Source organism: Salmo trutta, chromosome 38, assembly GCF_901001165.1.
Source record: "Salmo trutta chromosome 38, fSalTru1.1, whole genome shotgun sequence".
In the NCBI taxonomy this organism is placed as follows: Eukaryota; Metazoa; Chordata; class Actinopteri; order Salmoniformes; family Salmonidae; genus Salmo; species Salmo trutta.
This window is the reverse complement of record NC_042994.1, coordinates 22,738,068-22,760,685: the sequence shown is the minus strand read 5'-3', so window position 1 is coordinate 22,760,685 and position 22,618 is coordinate 22,738,068. Positions and strand designations below refer to the sequence as shown.

Below are 22,618 nucleotides of genomic sequence, written 5' to 3'. Positions count from 1 at the left end.
AGAGGGATGAGGAGAGAGAGGGATGAGGAGAGAGAGGTCAGGAGAGAGAGGGATGAGGAGAGAGAGGGATGAGGAGAGAGAGGGGTGAGGAGAGAGGGATGAGGAGAGAGGGGTCAGGAGAGAGGGGTCAGGAGAGAGAGGGATGAGGAGAGAGAGGGATGAGGAGAGAGAGGGATGAGGAGAGAGAGGGATGAGGAGAGAGGGATGAGGAGAGAGAGGGATGAGGAGAGAGAGGTCAGGAGAGAGAGGGATGAGGAGAGAGAGGGATGAGGAGAGAGGGATCAGGAGAGAGAGGGATGAGGAGAGAGGGGTCAGGAGAGAGGGATGAGGAGAGAGAGGGATGAGGAGAGAGAGGGATGAGGAGAGAGAAGGATGAGGAGAGAGAGGGATGAGGAGAGAGAGGGATGAGGAGAGAGAGGGATGAGGAGAGAGAGGGATGAGGAGGAGAGAGGGATGAGGAGAGAGAGGGATGAGGAGAGAGAGGGATGAGGAGAGAGGGGTCAGGAGAGAGAAGGATGAGGAGAGAGAGGGATCAGGAGAGAGAGGGATGAGGAGAGAGAGGGATGAGGAGAGAGAGGGATCAGGAGAGAGAGGGATGAGGAGAGAGAGGGATGAGGAGAGAGAGGGATGAGGAGAGAGAGGGATGAGGAGAGAGAGGGATGAGGAGAGAGAGGGATGAGGAGAGAGAAGGATGAGGAGAGAGGGGTCAGGAGAGAGGGATGAGGAGAGAGAGGGATGAGGAGAGAGAGGGATGAGGAGAGAGGGATGAGGAGAGAGAGGGGTCAGGAGAGAGAGGGATGAGGAGAGAGAGGGATGAGGAGAGAGAGGGGATGAGGAGAGAGAGGGATGAGGAGAGAGAGGGATGAGGAGAGAGAGGGATGAGGAGAGAGAAGGATGAGGAGAGAGAGGGATGAGGAGAGAGAGGGGTGAGGAGAGAGAGGGATGAGGAGAGAGAGGGATGAGGAGAGAGAGGGGTGAGGAGAGAGAGGGATCAGGAGAGAGAGGGATGAGGAGAGAGAAGGATGAGGAGAGAGAGGGATGAGGAGAGAGAGGGGTGAGGAGAGAGAGGGATGAGGAGAGAGAGGGATCAGGAGAGAGAGGGATGAGGAGAGAGAGGGATGAGGAGAGAGGGATGAGGAGAGAGAGGGGTGAGGAGAGAGAGGGGAGAGGGGGATCAGGAGAGAGAGGGATCAGGAGAGAGAGGGATGAGGAGAGAGGGGTCAGGAGAGAGAGGGGAGAGGGGGATCAGGAGAGAGAGGGATGAGGAGAGAGAGGGATGAGGAGAGAGAGGGATCAGGAGAGAGAGGGATGAGGAGAGAGAGGGATGAGGAGAGAGAGGGATGAGGAGAGAGGGGTCAGGAGAGAGAGGGATCAGGAGAGAGGGGTCAGGAGAGAGAGGGATCAGGAGAGAGAGGGATCAGGAGAGAGAGGGATGAGGAGAGAGGGGTCAGGAGAGAGAGGGGAGAGGGGGATCAGGAGAGAGAGGGATGAGGAGAGAGAGGGATGAGGAGAGAGAGGGATCAGGAGAGAGAGGGATGAGGAGAGAGAGGGATGAGGAGAGAGAGGGATGAGGAGAGAGGGGTCAGGAGAGAGAGGGATCAGGAGAGAGGGGTCAGGAGAGAGAGGGGTCAGGAGAGAGAGGGATGAGGAGAGAGAGGGATGAGGAGAGAGGGATGAGGAGAGAGGGATGAGGAGAGAGGGATGAGGAGAGAGGGATGAGGAGAGAGAGGGATGAGGAGAGAGAGGGATGAGGAGAGAGAGGGATGAGGAGAGAGAGGGATGAGGAGAGAGAGGGATGAGGAGAGAGAGGGATGAGGAGAGAGGGATGAGGAGAGAGAGGGGTCAGGAGAGAGAGGGATGAGGAGAGAGAGGGATGAGGAGAGAGAGGGATGAGGAGAGAGGGGTCAGGAGAGAGAGGGATGAGGAGAGAGAGGGATGAGGAGAGAGAGGGATGAGGAGAGAGAGGGGTCAGGAGAGAGGGGTCAGGAGAGAGGGGTCAGGAGAGAGGGGTCAGGAGAGAGGGGTCAGGAGAGAGGGGTCATGAGAGAGGGGTCAGGAGAGAGGGGTCAGGAGAGAGGGATGAGGAGAGAGGGGTCAGGAGAGAGGGGTCAGGAGAGAGGGGTCAGGAGAGAGGGATGAGGAGAGAGGGATGAGGAGAGAGGGGTCAGGAGAGAGAGGGATGAGGAGAGAGAGGGGTCAGGAGAGAGGGGTCAGGAGAGAGGGGTCAGGAGAGAGGGGTCATGAGAGAGGGGTCAGGAGAGAGGGATGAGGAGAGAGGGGTCAGGAGAGAGGGGTCAGGAGAGAGGGATGAGGAGAGAGGGATGAGGAGAGAGGGATGAGGAGAGAGGGGTCAGGAGAGAGGGGTCAGGAGAGAGGGGTCAGGAGAGAGAGGGGTCAGGAGAGAGGGGTCAGGAGAGAGGGATGAGGAGAGAGGGGTCAGGAGAGAGGGGTCAGGAGAGAGGGGTCAGGAGAGAGGGGTCAGGAGAGAGGCATATAAAGTTCAAAACAACACACCTGAGGGAGCAGGCAGATTGATGCCCTTCACGATGTACAGCGTCATCTCATTGGCTGTCAGGTCAGGATACATTCTACAACAGACAGAGAAGACATTACTTTCCTCCTGCTTTGTATATATGTGTACGTAAGAGATTTATTTTCATATGAATGTTAACTGTATGGCATTGTGGTATTAATATGGTAGTAACAGTATAGTACTTGTCAGTGTTGAAGGTCCTCAGTGTGGTATTAATATGGTAGTAACAGTATAGTACTTGTCAGTGTTGAAGGTCCTCAGGGTGGTATTAATATGGTAGTAACAGTATAGTACTTGTCAGTGTTGAAGGTCCTCAGTGTGGTATTAATATGGTAGTAACAGTATAGTACTTGACAGTGTTGAAGATCCTCTCCTCAGTGTGGTATTAATATGGTAGTAACAGTATAGTACTTGACAGTGTTGAAGGTCCTCAGTGTGATATTAATATGGTAGTAACAGTATAGTACTTGTCAGTGTTGAAGGTCCTCAGTGTGGTATTAATATGGTAGTAACAGTATAGTACTTGACAGTGTTGAAGGTCCTCAGTGTGGTATTAATATGGTAGTAACAGTATAGTACTTGTCAGTGTTGAAGGTCCTCAGTGTGGTATTAATATGGTAGTAACAGTATAGTACTTGTCAGTGTTGAAGGTCCTCAGTGTGATATTAATATGGTAGTAACAGTATAGTACTTGACAGTGTTGAAGATCCTCAGTGTGGTATTAATATGGTAGTAACAGTATAGTACTTGACAGTGTTGAAGATCCTCAGTGTGGTATTAATATGGTAGTAACAGTATAGTACTTGACAGTGTTGAAGATCCTCAGTGTGGTATTAATATGGTAGTAACAGTATAGTACTTGACAGTGTTGAAGGTCCTCAGTGTGGTATTAATATGGTAGTAACAGTATAGTACTTGACAGTGTTGAAGATCCTCAGTGTGGTATTAATATGGTAGTAACAGTATAGTACTTGACAGTGTTGAAGGTCCTCAGTGTGGTATTAATATGGTAGTAACAGTATAGTACTTGACAGTGTTGAAGGTCCTCAGTGTGGTATTAATATGGTAGTAACAGTATAGTACTTGACAGTGTTGAAGATCCTCTCCTCAGTGTGGTATTAATACGGTAGTAACAGTATAGTACTTGTCAGTGTTGAAGATCCTCTCCTCAGTGTGGTATTAATATGGTAGTAACAGTATAGTACTTGTCAGTGTTGAAGGTCCTCAGTGTGGTATTAATATGGTAGTAACAGTATAGTACTTGTCAGTGTTGAAGGTCCTCAGTGTGGTATTAATATGGTAGTAACAGTATAGTACTTGACAGTGTTGAAGATCCTCTCCTCAGTGTGGTATTAATATGGTAGTAACAGTATAGTACTTGACAGTGTTGAAGGTCCTCAGTGTGATATTAATATGGTAGTAACAGTATAGTACTTGTCAGTGTTGAAGGTCCTCAGTGTGGTATTAATATGGTAGTAACAGTATAGTACTTGACAGTGTTGAAGGTCCTCAGTGTGGTATTAATATGGTAGTAACAGTATAGTACTTGTCAGTGTTGAAGGTCCTCAGTGTGGTATTAATATGGTAGTAACAGTATAGTACTTGTCAGTGTTGAAGGTCCTCAGTGTGATATTAATATGGTAGTAACAGTATAGTACTTGACAGTGTTGAAGATCCTCAGTGTGGTATTAATATGGTAGTAACAGTATAGTACTTGACAGTGTTGAAGATCCTCAGTGTGGTATTAATATGGTAGTAACAGTATAGTACTTGACAGTGTTGAAGATCCTCAGTGTGGTATTAATATGGTAGTAACAGTATAGTACTTGACAGTGTTGAAGGTCCTCAGTGTGGTATTAATATGGTAGTAACAGTATAGTACTTGACAGTGTTGAAGATCCTCAGTGTGGTATTAATATGGTAGTAACAGTATAGTACTTGACAGTGTTGAAGGTCCTCAGTGTGGTATTAATATGGTAGTAACAGTATAGTACTTGACAGTGTTGAAGGTCCTCAGTGTGATATTAATATGGTAGTAACAGTATAGTACTTGTCAGTGTTGAAGGTCCTCAGTGTGATATTAATATGGTAGTAACAGTATAGTACTTGACAGTGTTGAAGATCCTCTCCTCAGTGTGGTATTAATACGGTAGTAACAGTATAGTACTTGTCAGTGTTGAAGATCCTCTCCTCAGTGTGGTATTAATATGGTAGTAACAGTATAGTACTTGTCAGTGTTGAAGGTCCTCAGTGTGGTATTAATATGGTAGTAACAGTATAGTACTTGACAGTGTTGAAGGTCCTCTCCTCAGTGTGGTATTAATATGGTAGTAACAGTATAGTACTTGACAGTGTTGAAGGTCCTCAGTGTGGTATTAATATGGTAGTAACAGTATAGTACTTGACAGTGTTGAAGGTCCTCAGTGTGGTATTAATATGGTAGTAACAGTATAGTACTTGACAGTGTTGAAGATCCTCAGTGTGATATTAATATGGTAGTAACAGTATAGTACTTGACAGTGTTGAAGGTCCTCAGTGTGATATTAATATGGTAGTAACAGTATAGTACTTGTCAGTGTTGAAGGTCCTCAGTGTGGTATTAATATGGTAGTAACAGTATAGTACTTGACAGTGTTGAAGGTCCTCAGTGTGGTATTAATATGGTAGTAACAGTATAGTACTTGACAGTGTTGAAGGTCCTCAGTGTGGTATTAATATGGTAGTAACAGTATAGTACTTGACAGTGTTGAAGGTCCTCAGTGTGATATTAATATGGTAGTAACAGTATAGTACTTGTCAGTGTTGAAGGTCCTCAGTGTGGTATTAATATGGTAGTAACAGTATAGTACTTGTCAGTGTTGAAGGTCCTCAGTGTGGTATTAATATGGTAGTAACAGTATAGTACTTGACAGTGTTGAAGATCCTCTCCTCAGTGTGGTATTAATATGGTAGTAACAGTATAGTACTTGTCAGTGTTGAAGGTCCTCTCCTCAGTGTGGTATTAATATGGTAGTAACAGTATAGTACTTGACAGTGTTGAAGATCCTCAGTGTGGTATTAATATGGTAGTAACAGTATAGTACTTGACAGTGTTGAAGGTCCTCAGTGTGGTATTAATATGGTAGTAACAGTATAGTACTTGACAGTGTTGAAGATCCTCAGTGTGATATTAATATGGTAGTAACAGTATAGTACTTGACAGTGTTGAAGGTCCTCAGTGTGGTATTAATATGGTAGTAACAGTATAGTACTTGTCAGTGTTGAAGGTCCTCAGTGTGGTATTAATATGGTAGTAACAGTATAGTACTTGACAGTGTTGAAGGTCCTCAGTGTGGTATTAATATGGTAGTAACAGTATAGTACTTGACAGTGTTGAAGGTCCTCTCCTCAGTGTGGTATTTGGGGACAGGTTGGCCCTTGGCGTGGGCCATCTTCAGCACCTCAATGTTCTGCATACACTCCTCTGCCAGCTTCTCAAACCTGACAACAGCAACACACACGCACATTACACACACACACACACACACACACACACACACACACACACACACACACACACACACACACACACACACACGCCAAATGGGGGTAGATGTTGTCATTGGCGGGGTTGAATGTCTGTTTGACCAGCCACGTTGGCAGGTGGTCACACAGAGTATTTGGGAACTGTTTTTTTTTTTAATCCAAAACCCACATGTAGAAGTTGGTGGAATTTACAAGGCTGCTCACATGTGACTTTGTCCTCGTGTTTCTTGGCCAGTTACATCGTTATGTTCACACGCTACGTTGTTTTTCAATGTTTGTTTGAGTTTGCAGCAACTGTCCGCTGCCAGGAAGACGTCGCAGTCTGAGATTTTTTTTCCGTCACAGACAAACAAGTGCCCCGGTAACCACGGTAACGGCCCGTCCCTTAAAGGGCCAGCTGACCATTTTTGTCTCGCCTAATGATTGTGCTTGATTGAGCATGGATCACTCCAAAAAACGTATTCATCAGCTTTCTTGTCACTTTCTTATCATTAAAACACTCAAATAGTTTAAATTGTTCTCCTAGATTTATTGGTGTTCTACATTACTACTTAGAAGCAGATCATGTACTCCTTGTAAAACACATCAGTGTAGAGCCCTGAACTACAATATTAAATAAGTCCTATGACTCAGCATTTTGTGGCAGGTTCATTTGGAGAACTGTTTATCTAAATTATTTATTTTAGCATACATTGGTTAAAAGACGCAGGTTACAAAAATGGAATTAAGCAATATACCGCATTACTTGTTACTAGTGATTCATTTCTTGTTTTAGAAACATTACAAAACATGCTCATCCGTTACTATCTTTGGGGTGTAATTATGGCACAAAAAAGATTATGGCTGATAAAAATCTGAGTGGCTGGTGGAACAAAAAGTTACATTTCCCACCCTGATTCACACGGTACACACACAGTGTGAAGATGGCATTTCCTTCAATTCAATGCATCTTCACTTATATTTGTTAAATGTGTGTTACAGTAGTTGGGCCTAATTATTGTGTGTCTCTTTAAAGAGTGTTTCTGAACAGTGTGGGAGGAACGAGGTAGATCTATACATACTGTGTGGGAGGAACGAGGTAGAACTATACATACTGTGTGGGAGGAACGAGGTAGATCTATACATACTGTGTGGGAGGAACGAGGTAGAACTATACATACTGTGTGGGAGGAACGAGGTAGATCTATACATACTGTGTGGGAGGAACGAGGTAGAACTATACATACTGTGTGGGAGGAACGAGGTAGAACTATACATACTGTGTGGGAGGAACGAGGTAGATCTATACATACTGTGTGGGAGGAACGAGGTAGAACTATACATACTGTGTGGGAGGAACGAGGTAGAACTATACATACTGTGTGGGAGGAACGAGGTAGATCTATACATACTGTGTGGGAGGAACGAGGTAGAACTATACATACTGTGTGGGAGGAACGAGGTAGAACTATACATACTGTGTGGGAGGAACGAGGTAGATCTATACATACTGTGAGGGAGGAACGAGGTAGGTCTATACATACTGTGTGGGAGGAGCGAGGTAGAACTATACATACTGTGTGGGAGGAACGAGGTAGATCTATACATACTGTGTGGGAGGAACGAGGTAGATCTATACATACTGTGTGGGAGGAGCGAGGTAGATCTATACATACTGTGTGGGAGGAACGAGGTAGATCTATACATACTGTGTGGGAAGAACGAGGTAGGTCTATACATACTGTGTGGGAAGAACGAGGTAGGTCTATACATACTGTGAGGGAGGAACGAGGTAGACCTATACATACTGTGTGGGAGGAACGAGGTAGACCTATACATACTGTGAGGGAGGAACGAGGTAGATCTATACATACTGTGAGGGAGGAACGAGGTAGATCTATACATACAGTGTGGGAGGAACGAGGTAGATCTATACATACTGTGAGGGAGGAACGAGGTAGATCTATACATACAGTGTGGGAGGAACGAGGTAGATCTATACATACAGTGAGGGAGGAACGAGGTAGATCTATACATACAGTGAGGGAGGAACGAGGTAGATCTATACATACAGTGAGGGAGGAACGAGGTAGATCTATACATACAGTGAGGGAGGAACGAGGTAGATCTATACATACAGTGAGGGAGGAACGAGGTAGATCTATACATACAGTGAGGGAGGAGCGAGGTAGATCTATACATACTGTGAGGGAGGAACGAGGTAGATCTATACATACAGTGAGGGAGGAACGAGGTAGATCTATACATACTGTGAGGGAGGAACGAGGTAGATCTATACATACAGTGAGGGAGGAACGAGGTAGATCTATACATACAGTGAGGGAGGAACGAGGTAGATCTATACATACAGTGAGGGAGGAACGAGGTAGATCTATACATACAGTGAGGGAGGAACGAGGTAGATCTATACATACAGTGAGGTGTGCAGGTCCTGGTTGTTTTAATGACCTTTTAACTCGGTCTGTTTTTGAACCTCTTTCTAAACACATCTGTTTTATAATAAATATGTACTGAACTGACTTATCAGTCCGGTAATTCTTTGAACCTCTTGATGTGCTCGGTGTACTAACGTACGCTCGTGCACACTCACGCTCGCGCACAATTGTCGCCACTAACCTGGAGGTCTCGACCACGCTTCCCATGCGAGTGAACTGCTGGGAGTAACCCAGACATTTCTGTAGAGAGAAACAGATCATGTGTTATTAATGTACTATCAACATGTTATGAGTCTATTATAACGTGTTGTACTGACACACACACACACACACACACACACACACACACACACACACACACACACAGTACCAGTCAAAAGTTTGGACACACCTACTCATTCCAGGATTGTTCTTTATTTTTTACCTTTTTCTACATTGTAGAATAATAGTGAAGACATCAAAACGATGAAATAACACATATGGAATCATGCAGTAACCAAAAAAAGTGTTAAACAAATCAAAATATATTTTTTATATGATGACAGCTTGGAATGAGTAGCTGTCCAAACTTTTGACTGGTACTGTATATGTACGTACGTATGTATGTATGTACGTACGTACGTACGTACGTATGTATGTATGTATGTATGTATGTATGTATGCATGCATAAGGGTTCAATGAGGCATTTATTGTTGGTGAGGTGATATATAAAAATATATTTTTAAATATATGCTGTTTAATAAGTTGTCATAAGAGTTGTAATAACCTGGTGCTGCTGTCGGAGGAGCTCCATGAGGCTGCTGTATTGCTCTGAGGAGCGAGGAGAGGAACGAGTCCGAGCCAGAGAGTAGTCCTCCTCACTGACTGGAGCACTGGGGACCTGTGGGAGGAAACAGAAAGGGGGACACCTAGTCAGTTGTACAACGGAACGCTTTCAACCAAAAATGTGTCTTCCGTATTTAACCCCTCTGAATCAGAGAGGAGATGGGGAGATGAGAAGGGAGGGGGGAGAGAGGAGACAGGGGAGAGACGGATGGATAAATCAATGAGAGAGACAGGAAGAGAGGATGAGGAAGAGAGGGAGAGGAGTGAGAGAGGAGGAGAGAGTAAGGAGGGGGAGAGAAAGAGATGGAGGAAGATGAATGTGTGTGTGTGGCGGGGGGGGTAAGTGTGTGTGAAATTGTTAATGTCAAGGGACGAATTTAACACACAACAAATATGTAGACACACCGACACACACACACCGACACAAATAGAGAGGTAAAGAGAGAGGTGTGAAAAGTCAACAGCAGGAGATTATATATAGATCACACACACACACACACACACACACACAGGTGTCTTGGTCTCCCCCTGTCCTCTCCATCTGTTCCTGGCTCCTCTCCTGCAGTCTCAATGTTCCTTCCTTCCCTCCCTCCCTCCCTCCCTCCCTCCTTCCTTAACCTTGAAACACACAGTCCTCCTCGTGTTGCAAAACTTTCCCCAAAATTCTGGTTGAAGATTTCCTGCTTTATTATTCCCTGCAGATTCCTGGATTCTGGAAAAGCTGTGAATTTGTGAAAAGTAACCCTCCACCAGCCCAAACACACACCTTGGTGATGTCTACAGGTAACCCTCCACCAGCCCAAACACACACCTTGGTGATGTCTACAGGTAACCCTCCACCAGCCCAAACACACACCTTGGTGATGTCTACAGGTAACCCTCCACCAGCCCAAACACACACCTTGGTGATGTCTACAGGTAACCCTCCACCAGCCCAAACACACACCTTGGTGATGTCTACAGGTAACCCTCCACCAGCCCAAACACACACCTTGGTGATGTCTACAGGTAACCCTCCACCAGCCCAAACACACACCTTGGTGATGTCTACAGGTAACCCTCCACCAGCCCAAACACACACCTTGGTGATGTCTACAGGTAACCCTCCACCAGCCCAAACACACACCTTGGTGATGTCTACAGGTAACCCTCCACCAGCCCAAACACACACCTTGGTGATGTCTACAGGTAACCCTCCACCAGCCCAAACACACACCTTGGTGATGTCTACAGGTAACCCTCCACCAGCCCAAACACACACCTTGGTGATGTCTACAGGTAACCCTCCACCAGCCCAAACACACACCTTGGTGATGTCTACAGGTAACCCTCCACCAGCCCAAACACACACCTTGGTGATGTCTACAGGCAACCCTCCACCAGCCCAAACACACACCTTGGTGATGTCTACAGGTAACCCTCCACCAGCCCAAACACACACCTTGGTGATGTCTACAGGTAACCCTCCACCAGCCCAAACACACACCTTGGTGATGTCTACAGGTAACCCTCCACCAGCCCAAACACACACCTTGGTGATGTCTACAGGTAACCCTCCACCAGCCCAAACACACACCTTGGTGATGTCTACAGGTAACCCTCCACCAGCCCAAACACACACCTTGGTGATGTCTACAGGTAACCCTCCACCAGCCCAAACACACACCTTGGTGATGTCTACAGGTAACCCTCCACCAGCCCAAACACACACCTTGGTGATGTCTACAGGTAACCCTCCACCAGCCCAAACACACACCTTGGTGATGTCTACAGGTAACCCTCCACCAGCCCAAACACACACCTTGGTGATGTCTACAGGTAACCCTCCACCAGCCCAAACACACACCTTGGTGATGTCTACAGCTAACCCTCCACCAGCCCAAACACACACCTTGGTGATGTCTACAGGTAACCCTCCACCAGCCCAAACACACACCTTGGTGATGTCTACAGGTAACCCTCCACCAGCCCAAACACACACCTTGGTGATGTCTACAGGTAACCCTCCACCAGCCCAAACACACACCTTGGTGATGTCTACAGGTAACCCTCCACCAGCCCAAACACACACCTTGGTGATGTCTACAGGTAACCCTCCACCAGCCCAAACACACACCTTGGTGATGTCTACAGGTAACCCTCCACCAGCCCAAACACACACCTTGGTGATGTCTACAGGTAACCCTCCACCAGCCCAAACACACACCTTGGTGATGTCTACAGGTAACCCTCCACCAGCCCAAACACACACCTTGGTGATGTCTACAGGTAACCCTCCACCAGCCCAAACACACACCTTGGTGATGTCTACAGGTAACCCTCCACCAGCCCAAACACACACCTTGGTGATGTCTACAGGTAACCCTCCACCAGCCCAAACACACACCTTGGTGATGTCTACAGGTAACCCTCCACCAGCCCAAACACACACCTTGGTGATGTCTACAGGTAACCCTCCACCAGCCCAAACACACACCTTGGTGATGTCTACAGGTAACCCTCCACCAGCCCAAACACACACCTTGGTGATGTCTACAGGTAACCCTCCACCAGCCCAAACACACACCTTGGTGATGTCTACAGGTAACCCTCCACCAGCCCAAACACACACCTTGGTGATGTCTACAGGTAACCCTCCACCAGCCCAAACACACACCTTGGTGATGTCTACAGGTAACCCTCCACCAGCCCAAACACACACCTTGGTGATGTCTACAGGTAACCCTCCACCAGCCCAAACACACACCTTGGTGATGTCTACAGGTAACCCTCCACCAGCCCAAACACACACCTTGGTGATGTCTACAGGTAACCCTCCACCAGCCCAAACACACACCTTGGTGATGTCTACAGGCAGACCTCCCTTGGTGGCGCTGATCATCTGGTCCAGTCCTTTAGCGTGTCGGAGATGGACCGCCGCTCCCTGCATGTCCTTCATCTGTTTGGAACGCAGCGCCGCCCGGACGAACGCCTGCCGTCGCAGCAACAGGAAGTCCAACTGCTGCTGGGCTGCACCACAGGAAGGGACGTCACAGGGGGGAGGGAGGGAGTCAGGATGTGGATGTATGTGTGAGTGTGGGGGAGGGGGAAATGTGTGTGTGTGTAGGGAGACATCAGAGTGGCTAATGTAGAGGTGTCAATGGGAGAATGAATTTGTTCATGTCAAGGGATGAATTTAACACGTCTATGAATATGTGCATACACACACACGTACCGACACACTGACATACAAACTGACACCAACATACACACACCTTTAAGCCCCAGTCTGGAGCCCTGTGTTGTGTTGCCTCCAGAACCTGGTGTGGGAGGGGTTGGGGCTTTGCCTTTCTGGACTGGAGCTCCCACTGCAGGCTGGGGGGGGTTAAGTGAACAGAAGTTATATATTGTAAACATGAACATAGTATCCATATTTTCCCACTTTCCAGAACAATCTCATGACATCACGTGTGTCAGGGTCATAGGTCATGGTGGTTACCTTGGCCAATTTCCCTGGTCCGTCCTCGTCCTCTGCGTCTGCGTCCTGATTGGCTAGTTTCATGGCCGTCTCCAGGACGCCCATGAAGTTCTGCTGGCTGCTCTCTGAGCCCTGCAGCGGAGGACAGCCTGGGCCACAACAACACAGTACATAGTAAACACAGAGAACAAAAACACGCTACGGCATACACGCTAAAAACACGCTACGGCATACACACTAAAAACACGCTACGGCATACACGCTAACAAGACGCTACGGCGTACACGCTAAAAACACGCTACGGCATACACACTAAAAACACGCTACGGCATACACGCTAACAAGACGCTACGGCGTACACGCTAAAAGCATGCTACGGGGTACACGCTAAAAACACGCTACGGCGTACACGCTAAAAACATGCTACAGAGTACATGCTAAAAACATGCTACAGAGTACACGCTAAAAACACACTACGGAGTACATGCAAAAAACATGCTACGGCGTACACGCTAAAAACACGCTAATAAAACACGCTAATAAAACATGATGCTAGCAAGGGCCAGCCTGAGAGTAACAAAGTATATAAATTTAAAAATCTCATACAATGAATCCATCATATAAACAAACACGGTACAGACTGAACACACACTGCGCTCAAACACCTATTATAGAGGTCATGTGTGGCTTAGTGGGTAGAGCACGGCACCTGCAACGCCTTGGTTGTGGGTTGGATTCCCACGGGGAATAAGAGCATCTGCTTAATGACAGAAATGTACATGATAAAAGCTGCAGCTAAATGCAGGTTACCTGGTGGTACAGGAAGATCAGCCAGGTTGACTGGTCGTCCAGCCTTATGAGACTTGATGGCATCCTGGTATTGCTGTTACACACACACACACACACACACACACACACACACACACACACACAGACACTAGTATGATGTATCCGAGCAGGTATACATTACAGTGTGTGTGTGAGACGTTTCTGCTGTCAAAAGCATGGAACTTTTGGAGTTCTTTCTCATTCTGTGTGTGTGTGTGTGTGTGTGTGTGTGTGTGTGTGTGTGTACCACCAGTCATTTCTTTGATGTGTGTGTACCTTGACGATGCGCTGGTGCATGCGTGCCTTGCGGTCGTCTCCTTTGCTCCTGGCCCCCTCTGCTGCAGCTTTGTATCTGTCCATCCTCTGTTGTAATGCTTCCCCTACACTGCCTGGGGCTGGGAGAACTGTCTCACACACACACACACACACACACACGTCTCCACTGAGCGACCTGGCACAAAATGGCTGCCGTGCATCAACCAGATGGGTGCTACACATTGGTGATGGAGGAGGTGATTTTCCCTTTGGAAATGCCCTTTATACATCCAATCCATCATCATTATTATTATTATTATTATTATTATTAATATTATGTGTGTTACCGGAGTCGGCCACCGGGGGAGCTGCAGGGGGAGCAGCAGGGGAGGGTCTGGAGGAAGACTGGGAAGGAGGAGGAGGAGCTGAACGCTCTACCACTGCATCTCCTGAGGAGAGAGAGAGAGAGAGGGATGAGAAGAGGAGTCAGGCCGTATGGGGGGGTTGAGATCAGATGTTTAGGGGTCAGGGCGGAATGTACAAAGCGTCTCAGAGTAGGAGTCCTGATCCAGGATCAGGTTCCCCATGTCATCTTTTTCATTGTGATCTAAAAAGGGAAAACTGATCCCAGATCAGCAGCACTCTCTGTGAGACTGAGACACTATGAATACAGACCCTGGTCTACTAGTCTCTAGCAGGTCTTTAGGGATGAGACAGAGACACTATGAATACAGACCCTGGTCTACTAGTCTCTAGCAGGTCTTTAGGGATGAGACTGAGACACTATGAATACAGACCCTGGTCTACTAGTCTCTAGCAGGTCTTTAGGGATGAGAGACACTATGAATACAGACCCTGGTCTACTAGTCTCTAGCAGGTCTTTAGGGATGAGAGACACTATGAATACAGACCCTGGTCTACTAGTCTCTAGCAGGTCTTTAGGGATGAGTTCCAAATGGCACCCTATAGGCCCTGGTCAAAAGTAGTGCACTATATAGGGAGTCGGGTAACATTGAGACTCATATCTCCCTCACTAGCTTTAAGCACCAGCTGTCATAGCAGCTCACAGATCACTGCACATAGCCAATCTATCTGTAAACAGCCCATCCAACTACCTCATCCCCATACTGTTATCTATTTTATTGATTTTACTCCTTTGCACACCAGTATCGCTACTTGCACACTCATCTTCTGCACATCTATCACCCCAGTGTTTAATTTGACATACTGTAATAATTTCGCCACTATAGCCTATTTATTGCCTTACCTCCCTAATCTTACCTAATTTGCACACACTGTGTATAGACTTTCTCTATTGTGTTATTGACTGTATGTTTTGTTTATTCCATGTGTAACTCTGTGTTGTTGTATGTGTCTAACTGCTTTGCTTTATCTTGGCCAGGTCGCAGTTGTAAATGAGAACATGTTCTCAACTGGCCTACCTGGTTAAATAAATAAAGGTGAAATACATGTTTTTAATTGATTTAGGACTCAGGTGTAGTAAGCCAAGCGCACCTGGAGGGGGAGGTAGAGAGCTGAGGTCCACTGGTTCTCCTCTGTCCAACGCCTCTACTACTGGGTCTAGTTTCTGTACAAGGAGAGGAGAGGAGGGGGAGAGGTGGTGAGGGAGAGGAGGGGGAGAGGAGGGGGAGAGGAGGGTGGGTAAATAAAGGGGGAGGAGGTGAAGGGGTGGTGGAGAGGGAGAGGAGGGTGGGTAAATAAAGGGGGAGGAGGTGTAGGGGTGGTGGAGAGGGAGAGGAGGGTGGGTAAATAAAGGGGGAGGAGGTGTAGGGGTGGTGGAGAGGGAGAGGAGGGGGAGAGGTGGTGAGGGAGAGGGGGAGAGGTGGGTGGGTAAATAAAGGGGGAGGAGGTGAAGGGGTGATGAGAGGGAGAGGAGGGTGGGTAAATAAAGGGGGAGGAGGTGTAGGGGTGGTGGAGAGGGAGAGGAGGGTGGGTAAATAAAGGGGGAGGAGGTGTAGGGGTGGTGGAGAGGGAGAGGGAGAGGAGGTGAAGAGGGAGAGGAGGTGAGGGAGAGGAGAGGGAGAGAGGTGGTGGAGAGGGAGAGGAGGGTGGGTAAATAAAGGGGGAGGAGGTGTAGGGGTGGTGGAGAGGGAGAGGAGATGGAGAGAAGGTGGAGAAGGAGAGGAGGGTGGGTAAATAAAGGGGGAGGTGAAGAGGTGGTGAATAGGTGGAGAAGAGGGAGAGGTGGAGAAGAGGGAGAGGTTGAGAGGAGGTGAAGAGGGAGAGGGAGAGGAGGTAAAGAGGGAGAGGGAGAGGAGGTGAAGAGGGAGAGGAGGTGGTGAGGGAGAGGGAGAGGAGGTGAAGAGGGAGAGGAGGTGAAGAGGTGTAGTCAGGTGGGTGTGTTCCTGTACATTGCTGACATGCCAGATCTCACAATGGCTGGATAGGTCACAGGAGGTTGGTGGCACCTTAATAGGGGAGGACAGGGCTCGTGGTAATGGCTGGAGCAGAACTTGTGGAATGGAATCAAACCCATCAGACACATGGTTTATAGGTGTTCGATGCCGTTCCATGAGGTCCGTTCCGGTCATTATTATGAGCCGTCCTCCCCTCACCAGCCTCCACTGGGGTAGGTGTTGAACATATCAGCTAACCACATCATGTGATACAGCAACTTGATGTCAGAATGAGCAGTCGATGACGTGGCACGCAGCTATTGGTTGATGCAATGCAACAGCTGGCATCTAGTCAGACAGGAACACCACCTTGTTACCTTTACAACACTACATTCCTAAAGACAATAATGGACTTTTTACTCCGTACATTGTCCCTGACTCCTAAAAGTACTTGTTACACTTTGAATGCTTAGCAGGACAGAAAAATGGTCCAATTCACACACTTATCAAGAGAACATCTCATCCCGACGGCCTCTGATCTGGCAGACTCACTAAACACACATGCTTTGTTCTCTGATCTGGCAGACTCACTAAACACACATGCTTTGTTCTCTGATCTGGCGGACTCACTAAACACACATGCTTTGTTCTCTGATCTGGCAGACTCACTAAACACACATGCTTTGTTCTCTGATCTGGCAGACTCACTAAACACACATGCTTTGTTCTCTGATCTGGCAGACTCACTAAACACACATGCTTTGTTCTCTGATCTGGCGGACTCACTAAACACACATGCTTTGTTCTCTGATCTGGCGGACTCACTAAACACACATGCTTTGTTCTCTGATCTGGCGGACTCACTAAACACACATGCTTTGTTCTCGGATCTGGCAGACTCACTAAACACACATGCTTTGTTCTCTGATCTGGCGGACTCACTAAACACACATGCTTTGTTCTCTGATCTGGCAGACTCACTAAACACACATGCTTTGTTCTCTGATCTGGCGGACTCACTAAACACACATGCTTTGTTCTCTGATCTGGCGGACTCACTAAACACACATGCATCTTTTGTAAATGATGTCAGAGTGTGCCCCTGGCTACCTGTACATTTAAAAAATATGACTTTTTTTGCTAAATATAAGGAATTTGAAATGATTTATACGTTTACTTTTGATAGTACTCAAGTAGCATTTTGCCGAGTGATTTGAGTTATTTTCAATGAAGGTATCTTTACTTTTACTCAAGTATGACATTTGGGTACTTTTTCCACCTCTGCCATTACTGTACATCAACTCCACCTGGAAAGGTGTGCATGTCCTTCTCATTTAACTTCTGGAAGTTTTGCCATACAGGACTTCACTGCTGTCTCGTCTTTCTCTGCCATTTTTGACACTGTTAACGATGTGGAGAGTCGACTTCAAAATAATTGATTCCTCGACTCCTTGCGCAGCGACTCCCGGTGTCAACTTCCACTTCTGAGAGTCACGATTCGATTTCGATAGGAATCAACTACTAAGATTCAGTATTTTTAGACAGGAGGAGAATGATTAGTTGCCGTACACAAACACTCAAATCTATCATAGCGAGGGACGGAGAGAGAGAGAGACGGGGCACAGTATAGGCAGGTCAGCCACCAGGCAGACACAACCGTGCACTAGGTCTATCTATCAGTATAGGCAGGTCAGCCACCAGACAGACAGTCAGAACCGTGCACTAGGTCTATCTATCAGTATAGGCAGGTCAGCCACCAGGCAGACACAACCGTGCACTAGGTCTATCTATCAGTATAGGCAGGTCAGCCACCAGACAGACAGTCAGAACCGTGCACTAGGTCTATCTATCAGTATAGGCAGGTCAGCCACCAGGCAGACACAACCGTGCACTAGGTCTATCTATCAGTATAGGCAGGTCAGCCACCAGGCAGTCAGAACCGTGCACTAGGCCTATCTATCAGTATAGGCAGGTCAGCCACCAGACAGACAGACAGAACCGTGCACTAGGTCTATCTATCAGTATAGGCAGGTCAGCCACCAGGCAGACAGAACCGTGCACTAGGTCTATCTATCAGTATAGGCAGGTCAGCCACCAGGCAGTCAGAACCGTGCACTAGGCCTATCTATCAGTATAGGCAGGTCAGCCACCAGACAGACAGACAGAACCGTGCACTAGGTCTATCTATCAGTATAGGCAGGTCAGCCACCAGGCAGACAGAACCGTGCACTAGGTCTATCTATCAGTATAGGCAGGTCAGCCACCAGGCAGACAGAACCGTGCACTAGGTCTATCTATCAGTATAGGCAGGTCAGCCACCATGCAGACAGAACAGTGCACTAGGTCTATCTATCAGTATAGGCAGGTCAGCCACCAGGCAGGCAGTCAGAACCGTGCACTAGGTCTATCTATCAGTATAGGCAGGTCAGCCACCAGGCAGACAGAACCGTGCACTAGGTCTATCTATCAGTATAGGCAGGTCAGCCACCAGGCAGGTAGGCAGGCAGAACCGTGCACTAGGTCTATCTATCAGTATAGGCAGGTCAGCCACCAGGCAGGTAGGCAGTCAGAACCGTGCACTAGGTCTATCTATCAGTATAGACAGGTCAGCCACCAGGCAGGTAGGCAGTCAGAACCGTGCACTAGGTCTATCTATCAGTATAGGCAGGTCAGCCACCAGGCAGACAGAACCGTGCACTAGGGCTATCTATCAGTATAGGCAGGTCAGCCACCAGGCAGACAGTCAGAACCGTGCACTAGGCCTATCTATCAGTATAGGCAGGTCAGCCACCAAGCTGGCAGTCAGAACCGTGCACTAGGCCTATCTATCAGTATAGGCAGGTCAGCCACCAGACAGACAGACCTAGTACAAGGTTCTGTCTATCTATCAGTATAGGCAGGTCAGCCACCAGGCAGTCAGAACCGTGCACTAGGTCTATCTATCAGTATAGGCAGGTCAGCCACCATGCAGACAGAACAGTGCACTAGGTCTATCTATCAGTATAGGCAGGTCAGCCACCAGGCAGACACAACCGTGCACTAGGTCTATCTATCAGTATAGGCAGGTCAGCCACCAGACAGTCAGAACCGTGCACTAGGTCTATCTATCAGTATAGGCAGGTCAGCCACCAGGCAGGCAGTCAGAACCGTGCACTAGGTCTATCTATCAGTATAGGCAGGTCAGCCACCAGGCAGACAGACAGAACCGTGCACTAGGTCTATCTATCGGCAATCAAAAGCTGTATCTCGCAACTTCTTGGCTTGCAATGTCTCACAACTTCAGTAATGCAGGGCTCTAGACTAGGATATTGACATGAGCAAGATGCAACACTTGGCTCTCACACAGTATCTGCGCATGTGCACTGGTTCGCTTCACAGCGTGGTAGACAGGGCACCAAAATAGTGGAGAAGTTGAACCTCGCACTTCAACGCCCTTAGTTGTTGCGGAAATTTACCCACTATACCGTTTACTCTCTGCATCTACTTCATATAGCTGAGTCAACCTTTAAAATGACACTACTTTCCCCACGCCTTTATAGCCTATCGTCTTGTTAGGATATAAATAATATATATTTTGTGATAACTGCACTTAGACTTTAATTATGTGGGAAATTGTTTTTGGGGATTTTTCTTAACGTTAAGGATCCCAATTTGAAGCGACCTCCATGGAGGTCCTTTAACCCCTAGTGGAGGTCCATGGAGGTCCTTTAACCCCTAGTGGAGGTCCTTTAACCCCTAGTGGAGGTCCTTTAACCCCTAGTGGAGGTCCTTTAACCCCTAGTGGAGGTCCATGGAGGTCCTTTAACCCCTAGTGGAGGTCCTTTAACCCCTAGTGGAGGTCCATGGAGGTCCTTTAACCCCTTATGGAGGTCCATGGAGGTCCTTTAAGCCCTAGTGTGTGGGGTACCTTGGCGATGTGGTAGTGTTGTCTGGCCAGCTCTGACTCTCCTCCCTGCTTGGCGTGGAGGGCTGCCAGCTTATACTCCCTCTGTCTGTTTAGAACACACTGCTTCAACTCTACAGAGAGAGAGGGGAGGATGGAGAGAGAGAGAGAGAATGATATAACAACCAGAATGTTCCAGTGCTTAGGGGACTGCGGTGACATTTACAGGTTGGTGTCTCTCCAAGCTGGCATCTGTCTTCAAAAATGTGTGTGATCTACCTGAGTGCCGTGTGTCTGGTTGAATGGGGGTGAGTGGGGAGATAGCAGGCGTATCCGGGGTAACGGCAGTGTGTTTCTGAGGGGGGACCAGGAGGCGGGGCTTAGGAGGCGGGGCAACAGGCGGAGCCTCCCTCAGAGGCTTCTGATTGGTGAACGGGGAGGGCGTCAGCACTGGGGTTGGCGGCCCCCGCTCTTGGATTGGTCCAGGCTGCTGCACGGGGGCTGGGGCAGGCTTTCCACCTGTAGAGACAGGAGGCGGGATTTCCTCTTCGTTGATGGGTTTTCCTTTCTTGGCTGATGTCATCATGGACTGCAACGTCTAGGGGGAGACGACAAGCAAACAAACATACAATTCAGCTGACTGGAAAAGTAGACCTTCACATGTCCAATCACAGGTTTACATATGGCTAGATGAATCTGGGATATTTCATGTTCCTGGAGCCGTATGTATCAAGCGTCTTATGGGATTGCTGATCTAGGATCAGGTCCATCCTGTCCAGTAATCTTGTTCATTATAATCTTAAGGGAAAAACTGGTCATAGATCAGCACTCCTACTCGGAGACACATCATCATACAACCAGCCCATAGTCTCTGGCTCACCTTCAATCCGCGGTCGTATCTGCGAGCCTTGCTGGTCTCCCCCTCTGCATTCGCATTGGAGATGGCTGTCTGGTACATGTCAATGCGTTCAGCCAGGCAGGCCTCCAGCCCGGTTGTACCACTAGGAGTGCTGGGGGTGGAGTTAGAGCTGGGAGGGGTGGCAGGTTTCTGAACCTCTTCATCATCATCATCGTCCTCCAAAACCTCATACAGCTCAGCCTGGGGATGGATAAAGACACATAAATGCATAAAACACACACACACACTTTAGGAAAAGTGTTGCCATTGGGAATGAAACAACAACAGATAGGAGGAAGATAAAGGACAAGAGAAGTGTGAAGAGGAGTGTAAACATGGTGGATACCAGGAGATCATCATCATCCTCCAGATCATCATCCCCAACATCATCATCATCAAGGTCCTTCATACACAGAGCCGCCATACGCTCGATGTCAGCCATGGGAACTGGAGCTGTGGAGAGAGGCATAGGCATACGCGCGCACACACACACACACACACACACACACACACACACACACACACACACACACACACACACACACACACACACACACACACACGTTCTAGTGGTAGGGTCTGTGGAAGTTATTTCATACAAGATTGGGAGAAGATAATTGGTGAGGATGATGATGATGATGATGAATAGGATGATCCTCACCTTTTCCTCTCCCTTTCTTCCCCTGGGACCCGCCCATCAGAGCCAGTAGCTCCGCCTCCAGCTCTTTTTCATTTCCTCCTCCATCCATCCCTCCATCCGGAGACAGATCCAGGAGCAGCCCCATCTTAGAGACAAAGAGAGGGAGAAAGAAAGAGAATTGAAAACACAAATGACTAGTGTTATCAATGACAACTTGACTTACAGTTATCAATGATAATTCATTATCAAATCAATGATCAAAATGACGTTACCTGTTTGGCTCGCGCTGCCCCCTGTCCCCTGGGCGGGGGGTTCCGACTGTGACTCATGGAGAGAACCTTGTCAACTGACCTGTGTCACAACTACAACAACACAGTAGAACCAAAGAGACATATTGTAACATCTGGCAAATAGTTCCAGTAGTTAGCTATATTCAGCTTTTATCGTACACGTATTGACAGACAAAAATGGACAGCTAGCTACAGGACTTTGTTGAATTTACACTGCATTTAGCTAGTTGGATATATTTAATTGATATCATGGCTGGTAATAACACATTCGTTGACGGCTCACGTTCTGTGTCAGTCTCTGACAACGCTTAGCAACAAATTAGTACAGTGACATTAGCAGTTAGCTAGCTATCAACAGCAAATTCATAGCATCATCCATGGCAAAAATGTTGTTTATCCTCATTCGATGTTGAGCAGCTCTGACTTGTAGTAGTTAGCTTGTTAACTAGCTAAAGTTAGCTTGCTAGAAGCTGTTATGTCATTTGTAAACATTGCCACTAAAAGCTTTGTTTTACCTTGTCATACGTTATCCACGGACCATATGTCGAGCGCTTTCTTAGTTCATACGACGACTGATCATTTCGAAAGCATATGAGAGAACGCTAGTCACGTATAAATTATTTTTAGTTAGAGAGGTATTTAAACACGAAAAAGTGTGTGCATTGGCTACTTCCTACTTCCTGCATTGGGT

The 22,618-nt window shown here is 47.5% G+C and overlaps 1 protein-coding gene across 5 annotated transcripts in view; it reads right to left on the bottom strand.

Moving 5' to 3' along the window:
- Positions 1-22,600, bottom strand: part of LOC115177609 (coiled-coil and C2 domain-containing protein 1A-like) — a 49,555-nt gene extending 26,955 nt beyond the window's left edge. For 2 of the 5 annotated variants that reach the window (XM_029738514.1, XM_029738515.1), the window contains exons 1-18: positions 22,443-22,600; positions 21,910-21,999; positions 21,659-21,782; positions 21,344-21,450; positions 20,980-21,198; positions 20,379-20,697; positions 20,124-20,233; positions 15,375-15,447; positions 14,207-14,308; positions 13,881-14,008; positions 13,587-13,659; positions 12,798-12,925; positions 12,574-12,673; positions 10,086-12,328; positions 9,261-9,374; positions 8,675-8,733; positions 5,897-6,013; positions 2,515-2,588 (exon numbers count right to left, since the gene is read on the bottom strand). In XM_029738514.1, the coding sequence (XP_029594374.1) occupies positions 2,515-2,588; positions 5,897-6,013; positions 8,675-8,733; positions 9,261-9,374; positions 10,086-12,328; positions 12,574-12,673; positions 12,798-12,925; positions 13,587-13,659; positions 13,881-14,008; positions 14,207-14,308; positions 15,375-15,447; positions 20,124-20,233; positions 20,379-20,697; positions 20,980-21,198; positions 21,344-21,450; positions 21,659-21,782; positions 21,910-21,966 (4,147 nt within the window). In that variant the 5' untranslated portion in view covers positions 21,967-21,999; positions 22,443-22,600. The remainder of the gene's footprint in view (positions 1-2,514; positions 2,589-5,896; positions 6,014-8,674; positions 8,734-9,260; positions 9,375-10,085; positions 12,329-12,573; positions 12,674-12,797; positions 12,926-13,586; positions 13,660-13,880; positions 14,009-14,206; positions 14,309-15,374; positions 15,448-20,123; positions 20,234-20,378; positions 20,698-20,979; positions 21,199-21,343; positions 21,451-21,658; positions 21,783-21,909; positions 22,000-22,442) is intronic. The other 3 variants (XM_029738513.1, XM_029738516.1, XM_029738517.1) reach the window with 3 other exon arrangements.
- Positions 22,601-22,618: the final 18 nt, after the last annotated feature.